The 12,716-nt window shown below is 35.2% G+C and overlaps 1 protein-coding gene across 1 annotated transcript in view; it reads right to left on the bottom strand.

Annotated features, from left to right (window-relative positions):
* LOC102745096 (N-deacetylase and N-sulfotransferase 4) overlaps positions 1-12,716 on the bottom strand; it is a 232,821-nt gene that overhangs the window by 81,859 nt on the left and 138,246 nt on the right. Inside the window, exon 5 of the mRNA XM_081813069.1 lies at positions 11,488-11,616. Coding sequence (XP_081669195.1) covers positions 11,488-11,616 — 129 coding nt within the window. The remainder of the gene's footprint in view (positions 1-11,487; positions 11,617-12,716) is intronic.

Raw genomic sequence — 12,716 nt, 5'->3', positions numbered from 1 at the left:
TAAAAAAAAAAAAGTAATGTGTCCTGATGTTACTGGGAGTTTGCTCACTAGAAAGTCATTACCAAAACCATAATAATTCAGCCAATGGTTCCTTGCACTGTGAGTCACTATGGCTGTGCTTGCTTATAGATGAGTTTCTCTTTCAAAATCTAAATTACTAAAGGTTCAAGAGTCATTATATGCTATAGCATATACTTTTTAAAGAAGCATTTGGCAAAGGATAGGATAAAAGCTACTTCCAATTCGGGGCAATGTGATGTGTTTAAGTTTCCTTTTTATTTCTCTAAATAGCTCATAATTCTTAAACTCTGTGTTTATGAGCATAACATATCAGCCCATGTAGAAAGCTCTGCCTATATAGATTTGATTGCTTGAGCAAGTTGTTTAAGTGAACTACAGAATGGGCTCCTAAGAAGAAATTTCAGGAGGATGGCAATTTTCAAGTCACATCTTTTATTCACATTTGATTTGAATGTGTACCTGTGGGTGAAAGAGAATTTAAGTGGATATAATAACAGCTTCAAGAAGGAGCAAAATTCCGCTACTTACACTTTATACTTTGAATGCCATTATTGGATACCTTAAATCGTGTTAAAAGTGACAATTATAAATCAGAGAAACACTTCATGCTTGGAATCTTTTACATTGTTCAAGCTAGTAATTTTCACATAGTTCTAAAGGATGTTGGCAGTTGTGAACTTGCCGTTTACAAGAACACGACCTTTTCTTTACTTCTAAATCTCTTGGCTCCTTCTCTAGTTTTAGTTAATGTTTTCACAGAGGTAATTGAACGCTGACTCTTCTGTTAGGTGTGAAGTTCAATGGAGACAGATCTATAGGATCAATGATTGTAGACATGAAGAGTATCCTTTCCCTTTGTGATAAGTAATGAAATCCAGTCTAGAGTTTTCTATTTAGTCTGTGGGATTGGGTTTTCTTATTTCTATTGAGTTCAACTCATTCATCTAAATTATCTATAATTATGTAACAATTGGGAAATCTTCCATTTTTCATATAATTAATTTTTATGTACTAAACACAGAGATTGCTATAATTCTATGTATTCCTCACTTGAGCAAAATTTCCACAACAGACAATGTTCACTATAAAGTATTAAAAAAGTATGGACCTAGCGTTTCCAGAAAACCTCTCTATTGTTAGCAATAATAATATAATCAGCAACACTAACCACAAAACCAAAACCTTTGACAAAAACATCTGAGGTACTTTGGTAGATACCAAAGCCAAATTAAAAAAGCAGTCTTGAGGGGCCAAGAAAGCACTGCATTTGATGACTCAATTTGTTTCACTGGAATAAAGAATAATGATAGAAATGTTATCATTTAAAAATAGCTCAGAAAGCACAATAAAGTAACACAACCAAGAATGTTTTCAGAAGCAAAACATAATGAACTAAAAGCTTTGGTAAAAAGAGAATGTCTTTATCCCTGATTTATGTGTTCCAGCAGGGAGAAACAATCAAGCAAAATTCAAACTGTAAATAAACCCAGAGTTTATGGGCTGCTAACATACCTCAAATATCATTTGATAATAAAAATGATATATACTTCTACTTTTTCAAATAAGAATTCTATCCAAATTATTTATGTTTTCTCTGAAAAATCAAAGCACTTACTTTGTTTTATCACATTTCATACTATCTGTGTAAAACAGCAAGGGGACTAACATTATTTTCCTCATTTTACAAACAGAAATTCGGAAGCCTTAGGAATATGATATGACTTTTTCTTATAATTAATAAAAATAATAAAATAAAATAAGATCTTCTGAATTTTGGTTACTAGATAAGTTACATTCCTGTGCCCCATCTGATTTGATGAAAGAGAAAGGAATGGTTTTCCATTTTTTTCTTCTTTCCATCCTTGATTCTTTCCCTTCCTTTCCATATTCCCCCTCTCCTTTCCTTGTCACCTCTCCCCTGCCTCTACTTTCCTTTCTACTCCCTCGTTCTCCCTTCCTTTCCCTTTGCTTTTGACGCTGCTCTAACAACTTGTGTGAAACAGCACATGGTAGACAGACGCAGCTGTGATGCTATCACCCATTTATGGGTTTATTCAACAAATACTTATTAAACCAACACTTCATGCCTGGGGCTACACACAGCACAGGTGAGGAAGAGACAGTAGAGATGAAATCTGAGGCATAAAGAGTGAGGTGGAGGCACGAAGTACATGTATATGTAGCAGCCGAGTCATGTCCTAAACCTGTGAGAGCCCAGGTGAGGAAGAGACAGTAGAGATGAAATCTGAGGCATAAAGAGTGAGGTGGAGGCACGAAGTACTGTCGGCATAAGGGGGAGTGTATACTAATGGTCTCTATCTAGGACAGACCCTGAAATGTCAGCTAAAATTACAAGTAACGGTTAATATTTGATTCCGTCGCTCCCTTGCTCAAATTCCTTCCCTTCCTACAACAGAATAATGATATTCAAACTGTTAACATGTCATACAAAACTTTTATGATCTTTCTCTTACCTACTCTTAGAACTTTATCTTCATCTTGTACCCCTGCAAAACCCAAACATGTACAGTTCCCAAACTTGCGACGGCTATTTTACCCTCTCTAACTTTCTATATCTCTTCTCTCTGACTGGAAAACCTCCTACTGCATACTCCCACTCCACAGCCCCACGGTGCCACCTCATTTGCCTGATGAATCTCTACTAAATATCAACTCCGCTGGACAGCATTCCCCTGCATTCCTTGACTGAGTTATGCGCATGTATGAATATCCACACATTAGAACTAATTGATAGTGTCATCAGGATGATCTCCTTAAAAAATCGAATAAAAAAAGAAATAATTGAGATAAAAATAGCGGTGGGGGGTTGCCCTCTAAGCAACTGTAACAATTCATTATAAATTAAGCACCAGATTTCCAGTTATATTTATCAATAATTCTTACATTTAAGAGTAGGTCAATCTCAAATAAAAATTTAACAAATAAATGTCAGCGCAAGCTAACTTTAGTGATAGAATCTTTTTGGCCATCTGCTGATAAGACTAAGGATAGAAATTATAAGACTTTTTCTTTTCAATTCCTCAATGGATACCAGTTAATTAAGTATTTACATAAATACTCATTATATCTGCATGTAACCACTAATGGAAAATTGAGACTAAATAATTTGGTCTCCAGTTATTAAAAAATATGAAAATACCAACATGTTTTAGGAAAGAGCTCATATTTTTATCTTCACATTAGTCTGACTCCTCAGAATAGCCAGGGGAAAATGAAGTAGGAATAAACGAAGTGAAATAAAGTGATACAAATGGTCTTTCTACTTCACTGTACTTCAAAATTAGGAAAAAAATATGAAGAAAAAGAAACAAGGTATATTGAAATAGTTAGGTGTTACATAATTTGTGAAAGAGATGATAAAATCAAGAATGAGATGAAAACTCACAAACCGAAAAAAGCACACATTGTGAAGTCCTACAAAACCCACTTACCTTCCTACTATCCCACCAGCCCACTAAGCCATATAAACAGTGATGCAGAGAGGTTTTATTTATTTTTTTCTTATTACCACAAATGGACTGATTTCGCCTCCAAACTATACCTGAATGTCAAGAACATCATGCACCTAATACTTCCATATTACAAGTTTCAAAATAAAGAAAAGGGAAAAAAAGGTTTATCTATTGACTAACATCCACATAAATAAGAGGTTGTATTTTTTGCTGTTGAAAATTTATTTATGCTAAAGAGCTATTCCACCACCTTTCATAACATGCATTGGGAAAACTAAATGATCCAGTTACGCTAGATGAAATACACTTCCCCAATAAAATATTGCTCTTTCATTTATTTTTCTAGGGAAACAAAATTGAAAAAAACCAAAGCATTTTTATGGATTTGTTCATGGTCTAGAAATATATATATGAATGTAAATTATATTCCATCAGGATCTGTAGCAACCATTGCATTAGAAAGAAGCATGTCTACACAATAATAGCAATCTTCCTCTTATTTGATGAAGAGAAAGTTCAGGTTTAGAAGACAAAAATATTCTGTTCTAATTTCTGTGTAAATCCTACTATGGAAAATTAAACAAAAACTGCACTACCCCCCCAAATTAGAAAAGAGCAAAATTTCTTCACATTCTCTAGATCCTTGTACTAACTCTGATCCTGATTTTTGGTGTGAATAGAAAGAATAATATCATACATAGTGAGGCCAAGGATCTTAGGTGACTCCAGATTTTACAAAGTCCCTGCTGGGAATGTGAATCACTTCAGAAGTGGTGATTTATGTCCTTTTGTAAAGGTTAGTCCTGCAAATCTTTAAGGAAAAAAAAAACAGATAAAGGAAAAAAAAGAGGTGACTGTAGATCTTTCAGTGAGTGGAAATAGAATTTTCCACAATCTATATACTCTACAGGGGTCCATTCTTTTCACAGTTGGTGGCTGTTCTTCCAGGCTCTATACCCCACAGCTCCCAGTAACACTAATTGCTTCAAAATCCCTGCCCAGATAAGAAGCAGATTTCACTATAGTAGAGCAAAGTTAGAAGTCAATTTATTTATTTATTTTAAATAAGCAGTGCTGGAACACATGTAAAAATCTCCTGTGACCCCGAGTTAGAATTATTAATATATTATTTTGTAGAGAAGTATATTTTGACAGAATATGTAATTGTTTGTTCAAATGAAATATTATTTGATTGTTACAATTTTCTATAAAGCACAGCATTTATAAGAAATCAAAATCAAGATCATCAAAGAATACTTGGATGTCTTGATATCAGTAATCAATAATTCTTTATAATCTGCTCTAAAATAGACTTGGGATGTTTCTTGCATTTTCTATTGTGCTGCACATAAACTATGTTCCTGGGAATTATCTTACATATCTGATTCTGTATTAGTTCAGCACTAAAAGAACTTAAAGTTTGGTTCAGGCTATTCATGTTGATGTTTTCTTATGCCTTACCTACTTTGTCTTAAGAGCCAGCACTAATCCAAAAATGTACTGCACCTGCTATTAGATTCCACAAATTTGGAGACTGATATACATGAAGAAGGAAAGCTCATTCAGTATGAAATGAACATTCAGCAGACAGCACATGGAGAAGTATATCACTGCAGTTCCATTATACTCTACTGTCAGTTTCAAGTACACCGCTCTTTCGGGCACATATTTTTTCTTCACCTGGATTTGCAATTGGCCAAAATACAGGCAAGGGTTAGTGAGTCTAGACACTGCTTTGAACTTCGGAAAACATAGATTTCCTGACCCCAGTACTCCCATTTTAAAACATTCTAGAATCTGAACATTTTTAAAGCTTATCTGCTAAGAAACTTAGAAAATTCTATTTTCATATTGTTCTTTGTGTAGCACAAAATTAAAATGAGTCAAAAAAAATTCATTCCGGTAGAACATACTCATTTCAAGCTTTTATAGTTACTGGTGACACCACCTGATAAGACTACAGACTTCCTTTATTATTGTCAGTTGCTGCATATTTTATAGGGTAGTGTCTCGACTTGAATGATGGTGGGTTAACCTGGTATAAGCTGTTTCACCTCATACATGATTAAATTATATTTCTTCCTGTCTGAACAAAGATTATATTGAAAATACAGGAAGGATTCGGCACCAGGGAAATACATGTTAGTATTTGACAAGTGTGGAGCAGTGCAAGAAAATATCGATATGTGATGAGGTCATGATAGAATCTAAGAAAAATAGGAGGAAGTTATCCGAATGTTAAGTGGACAGATGCCTAGCTATTCTTTTGAAATGCCATTCAAATGGCCCTCATATCACTTAATTTAGATTCATCTGGGCAAAACAAGTTGGTATTGAAGGAAATCAAGAAACCCTATTCTTTGCAGTTTGTTGAATCAAAAGATCTAACACACAAGAGTAACAGGAGTTCATATGTGAGTCAAGATGTAAAATATATTCCGATTTGTATTTTCTGTCTTATGGTAGGTTAGAAAATAGTGACATATTTAATTTAAATTACTTTTTTTTTTTTAAAGATTTTTTATTTATTTATTTGACAGAGAGAGACATAGCGAGAGCAGGAACACAAGCAGGGGGAGTGGGAAAGGGAGAAGCAGGCTTCCTGCTGAGCAGGGAGCCCGTTGTGGGACTTGATCCCAGGAGGATCATGACCTGAGCCGAAGGCAGACGCTTAACGACTGAGCCACCCAGGCGCCCTAATTTATTTTTTTTAAAGTTTATTTTAGGAATCTCTACACACAACATGGGGCTCAAACTCATGACCCCAAGACCAAGAGTCCCACGCTCCTTCCGACTGAGTCAGCCAGGCATCCCAGAAAATAATGACATATTTTAAAATATGCATAGAAGCAGGATGCCAGTTAGAGTTACCAAAAAAAAAAAAAAAAAACCAAAACCTTGAAAATACATAAAGAAAAAATATTAGAGACTTTTGAGTACAGAAATGATACAGGTCTATTCTAGAGGGAACAATACAAAATAATGTGAATCCCTAAGTCGGAAGCTAGACGAAACTGCCCTGGTCTTGATGTGGTTCACGCTCCCCCCACCCCTTTTGTGTTATGGTATCATTTTCTAAAAAAAAATAAAGTATAGTTAACACACAGTGTTACATTAGTTTCAGGTGTACCCGTAGTGATGAGACAAGCCTCTATGTCATGCTCAGCTCACCACAAGTACAGCTCCCACTGTCACTAGACACTGCTATTCTAACACCACTGACTCTATTTCCTATCCGGTGCCTTTCATCCCCATGACTAATTAATTCCGTAACTGGAACCCTGTGCCTCTCATTCTCTTCGTCCACTTTGTCCATCCCCCACCCTCCCTACCCACTGGCAACACCAGTTTGTTCTGTGTATTTATGGGTCCATTTCTGCAGAAAGGTTTGTGCTTTTTTGACTTCAGAGCAGAGTTGTGGAAGTTATAAACCAGGAAAAAAAATATGTGGAATTTTTCAAGGTTATTTAATCCAGTTCCCTTCCTTTAGGCAGATGAACTCCCAAGGCAATAAGAAAGAACTTTATAGTTGTTGATTCTATTTTAAAGTACTCTAGAGAAGGAGATTCCAGATCATTCCCTCATATCCTTTTTCCAGCTTTTATTAGCCTCATAGGATGTTTACATACAAATGAATCCAGACACTACCAATCTATTCAAAATAGTTCTGCAAAATCCAGCAGTAATATTTCTTTCAGTATACTGATGATGTAAAATTTTTTTTCTTCTCAATACATTTCCTTTAATACATCCGCCACTGAAATACTTTCCATTTTGTCTCTTCTCGTATTTGTATACATGTTGATAAGTTACTCTTTCTTCTTTTCCTCTGACCTTACAATCACAGAGTATAACCAATTTATAATGCTGGTTTGTAATATTTAACATTAAACCTACTTTATATGTTTTAATGTTTTACGATGAAAGAAATATACCCCATGTCTAGTTGAGTAAGAATAGAATCACAGATTTGTAAGCATCAAATGAGATGTTAATGTAATAGATTCCATATTCTTACAACATTTCTGTTTGGGAAACTTCAAGACAAGGAACTTAATATGTCATAATGCAGCCCATACAACTTTCTGGCAGACTTAATCTACTGTTATACAATATTTATCCTTATATAATGCTGAAATTGTACCACTATTTTCTTTGAAAATAATTTTGGGGGTTTGCATTATTTCCTATTAATTTTCATCTTGCTAGATTTTGTCTATCATTCTAATGTGCTAAGAAAAACTGGATATTAATATTATTCTGGAGTATTTGCTATCACAGCTAGCTTTGTGTCATGCTGTCTATATCCTTATTCATCCATTCATCAACATAGAAAATACCCAATGCTACAAACGGAAATCTATACACTATTTAACAAACCCATGGAGAAAATGACCATACAAGAAAGATGTCATATCTATGATTACTATAGTATTTCTGTGATGTGAAAATATAGTTTATCAATGAAAAACAAATTAAAGCTAGATTGGCCTTTAATCTTTAGAGTTTATGCTAACACTAGTGATCACTTGTCCTACTTAAAAGTCCTCACAAAAATCACTTTTCCACATTGCAAGTCATTTGGAACAGTAGGTAGAGGAAGTGGTCATCTGCAGGTGATTTCATGGATGTTGAATGTTTCCTAATACTTATTTTCACAAGGGACTTTGATATCTAAAATAATGCAATCATAGACCTCTCCTTTGGGAACTGGCTCTGTTAGAATACAAATATTCTTAGAATTAACATATTAATTAACTCATATCAATAGCATACCTTCTCATCAATGAACTTTCAGATGTTTTCTTGAGCATGATTTTGGTGAAAGAGTAAAAGAGATACTTTTTACTCTGACAAAGAATTAAGTGAAGGTTGGAGAAAAAGAATAGATCAAAGGGGAGGGCTGGGGGTCAGTATGAATTTTCTCTTTTTGTTTTCTTCTTTCCTCACTCCATTCCCATAAGCCCATTCCTAGCCAGACTTGCTGGAACCATCTAACCTGAAACTATAATTAAGCATCTTATTTCTTTTCTCCATATCAGTGTATTGAACATAGCCCACCACCTAAGGTGCCTCTCCATTCATAATGGGACAAATGCACAAAAACTTCAAAGCTTACATTCCAAGCTTCTTCATTCATCACTTCTTCCCCTCTTTCAGTGTGGCCCATTTCATTTCATTCACATTAAGTCTCTCATCTGGTGTGGTAGTTAATTTATGTGTCAGCTTGACTGGGCCCCAGACTGACTAGATATTTGCTCAAATATTATTTTGGGTATGTCTGTGAGGGTGTTTTGGATGATAAACAATTGAATTGGTCTACTGAGTAAAGCAGATTGCTCTCCCTAATGTGGGTGGACCTCATCCAATCAGTTGAAGGCCTGAATAGAACAAAAAGGCTCACCATCCTTGGGTAACAGGGAACTCCTGATTGATGGTCTTTGAGCTAGAATACTGATTGTTTGTTTGTTTTCTTGCCCTCAGATTTGGATTGAAACATTGGCTCTTCCTGAGTCTTGATATTGGCAGCTTTTAGACTGGAACTACACCATCAGCTCTCCTGATTCCCAGGCCTAAGGTAAGTCCTTAGGACTTGTACTAGAACTAGATCATTGGTTCTTCTGGGTCTGCAGCTTGCCAACTGCAGATCTTGAGACCTGTCAACCTACATAATCCATGAGCAAGTTCTTTATAATAAATCTCTCTATCTCCCTCCCATCCCTCACCCTCCTGGTTCTGTTTCTCTGGAGAACACTGACTTGTACTTCTGCCTACACAGGTCTGGAATTAATCCCCATTTTAATGGATACCACCACCAGATGCTGCCTGTCTCCCTAGAGAGCCGACGAGTAGCATCTCCCTAGATTGCTTATGGGTGTACACTATCCATGTTTTAGGCAACATCGTTCCTTAATTTCACATCTTTGTGGGCCACTATTTGCCAGGTACAGGCTTCATATTACCATACTTCATGATGTCCTATCCACACTATTAACCATTTCTAGCATTGCTCTTTCTGCTGTGTCTATCCAGGTCTCTCTTCTTTATTCATGTATCATATTTTGAGTTCACCATCAATTCACAATGATAAAGCAAGCACAGTTGTGAATGGATACAAGAAGCCTCCTGAAACATCCCTCTTCCACTGTTCCATTCCTCCTGTAATTAAAATCGATCTGTATGACATTGATAATGTTTTTAAGCAAGGTTTACAGTAGTTAGTGTTGTTTTGTGAGTTCACAAGTTTGGTAGAAATACTAGATGCCAATGTCATCTTATGATGATTTTATTTAAAGAACCAACTATGAGTCCCTGAACGACCCTTTATGAGGGGAATGGTACTGAATTCAAAATTAAAAAAAAAAAAAGTTTTAAATCCATCTCTTTAATGACAAGTAGACAGGTATTCAGATAATTTATAGCAACAACAATCAGATCTGGGGTAAAGAGTTTTAGGGGAGGCAATCATCAGTGTTCTGATGCTTATCCACTTCCCCTTAGGAAATGGTAGAGCAGATTTGGGGTCAAGAGTGTAGCCGTGGAATGAAAAAGGTATGAAAAAATGACCCTTGCCTTTGTGGAGATCAAAATCTCAACTAGTGGGGAAAGGGGTAAACAGAAAGATTTTCCACATTTGCTTTCATTAACATTTACATGCACACCTCAATTTCCAAAAAAATACTTACAGAATATCCTGATATCTTTTAAGTGTCAATGAGTTTGAATTATACACAAAACATTGGAATATCTCAGATTTATGTCCATAAGGGATACCTTTGAGGCATGCTGAAGATTATTTAGCTCAACTAGCTTGTTTTACAGAAGAGCAAGCAAGCTCTGAGAAATGGTTTCTTGTAAAAGATCATAGAGCGTTCAAGCTCTTCGCTAGAATAGTGCCACGCCACACAACATACCTTGTTTAAATTTTGTTTTGTTTTCAATAACTATGCCATTTGAGGGAAAGGTTTTTTGATTATTCATATTTATTCATACTTAAAGCATTTTAACCCCCACTCCCCTAAACCTTTAATCCATTTTGCAAGTTTTCATTTTTTACACAATGTAGGTTTTTATTTGACTTCTTCAGGAATTTAAAATACCATAGAAAAATTATCTAAATAATTCATTTTAAACACACCTTCACCACAGACAACTGAGCTGTCATTTTGTTTAATGCATGAATCTTTTTCTCTGAGTATGAAAATTTGTTACATTAAACAAAGTGGGCATAGCATACTACCCGCTACTTCATATTTTTGAGGCACACTAAGATGTAAAAGAGGAGATGCTTTTGTAAAACCTCAGAAATGGAACATTTATGGGAGAAAAATCAGAAAGCTGAAATAATTTCAACATTATCTAATTATACCATATCCCTACCTTGATATACTTTTACACACATAAAAGGAAATAAAACTGTAAAACTTTGACAGATAAAGGGACACAATTAAAGAAAAAAGGGTCAAATTTTCCATTTTGATTCCAAATAAAATTAGTGGAGATTTTTAAAATAGGCCTCAGAGGGCCCTGGTATACAAAGATAATACCTAGTTACATATTTTCAATGTGATTTTACATGGTGATTATTTTTAGAGACTGAATTGTATGCCTACTGAGATCTTGAGCCAGAAGCAAACTCAACTTATGGACAAAATATGCATTCACTGATGACATTGTGAATATTAATTTTGGGCTAGAGAGCTGCATATTATGTCTTTACTACAATTCAAGAATAGAAGTCAGCACTGAGATGTTATATTACATTTAGTTGTTAAATTCAACATACGCTTCTTAACAAATCTGTGTTTTTCTTGATTGAAGATCATAAAAATTAAAAATCAAATTGGAATAACTTGGAGATGTAGTCTAATTTCCTTCTAGTAGGGCTAGTATTTACCAACTATTCTTGTGAAAGGATCGGCAATAGAAACAAAACGAAACATGTATTTGAACATTCTCACGTTATTATAAAAAGCATAAATAGAATACATACCGGGTTTAGAAGGATCGTGAGGAAAAGTTCACCTCCTCTGATACTTTTATCCAATTCTTGGGGTCCTCCTGGATATTCTTTGTAGAAAATAGTGTGGGTGAACAATCCGCATGTCTGTCGAGGGAGGACCTGAGGAAAAGGGGGGAAAGCAGCATATGCATTACTTAATTAAGAGCTCCCCCACTGTCTCATGACCTCAGAGTCTGCAAATTATCATTTCCTATTGGAGTTTCTCCTTGGCTGCTAAAGTCAAATCTTACTGAAATCAAGACCCGGTGTTGGTGTAAGTACGTAAATACTAAGGAGTTGCCAAATCAAAGCTATAGGACATATAGGCTAAAGCATTTTCACGAAGTGCTATAAATCTCACCCACCAGCTGAGTTATGTTAAAGGACTGCCAAAAAATAAAAGTCTTCTTAGGATTAATTTAATTTAAATGTAGAGATTCTCCAAAGTTACATTTTTCATGGTATTGGGCCATTACTCTGCTTGCTTCTGAAATACAATCTTTCATGGTACTCAGTTTCTAAGATTCAAAACTTTCATCACTTCTTCCACTTTTATAAATTTTGTTTTTACTACACTCTGATTTTAAATTTTAGTCACAGTAGTAGTCAAACCATCTAATGACTGCTTCTGGTACATTCTGTGGTTAATTCTGTTATAAATTTGAATGTTCAACAGAGGAAGCAAATGGGGAATTTTATTCCAAAAGTTGATTTTGAATAGTAAACTGTTTATAATCTAATGGAAAAATGCATCCAATTGAACAGAGTATAATTTTATCTATTCTTTGCTTTATGTCTATAATAGTTGTATTAAATTCAAACTAAGTGGATGCATGTAATATTGGTTAAAATGAATGTTTTATTTTATAATAGTCAAATGTTCATGTAACTCAATAAAGGGAAATGGTATTTTCACTCTAATTCAAAATTATATAAGAGCAATTCTTTCCATACCTCCTGGATTTTTACGAATGTCAATACCATTATTTGCATAATGAGTAGCTCCATTTAAATCTGAGGCTTTTTTTTTTTAAAGATTTTTTATTTATTTATTTGAGAGAGAGAGAATGAGAGACAGAGAGCATGAGAGGGAGGAGGGTCAGAGGGAGAAGCAGACTCCCTGCCGAGCAGGGAGCCCGATGCGGGACTCGATCCCGGGACTCCAGGATCATGACCTGAGCCGAAGGCAGTCGCTTAACCAACTGAGCCACCCAGGCGCC

The sequence above is a fragment of the Leptonychotes weddellii genome, chromosome 2 (genome assembly GCF_054177405.1).
Source record: "Leptonychotes weddellii isolate Sample4059 chromosome 2, ASM5417740v2, whole genome shotgun sequence".
Lineage (NCBI taxonomy): Eukaryota > Metazoa > Chordata > Mammalia > Carnivora > Phocidae > Leptonychotes > Leptonychotes weddellii.
This window is presented reverse-complemented; position numbering and strand designations above follow the sequence as displayed.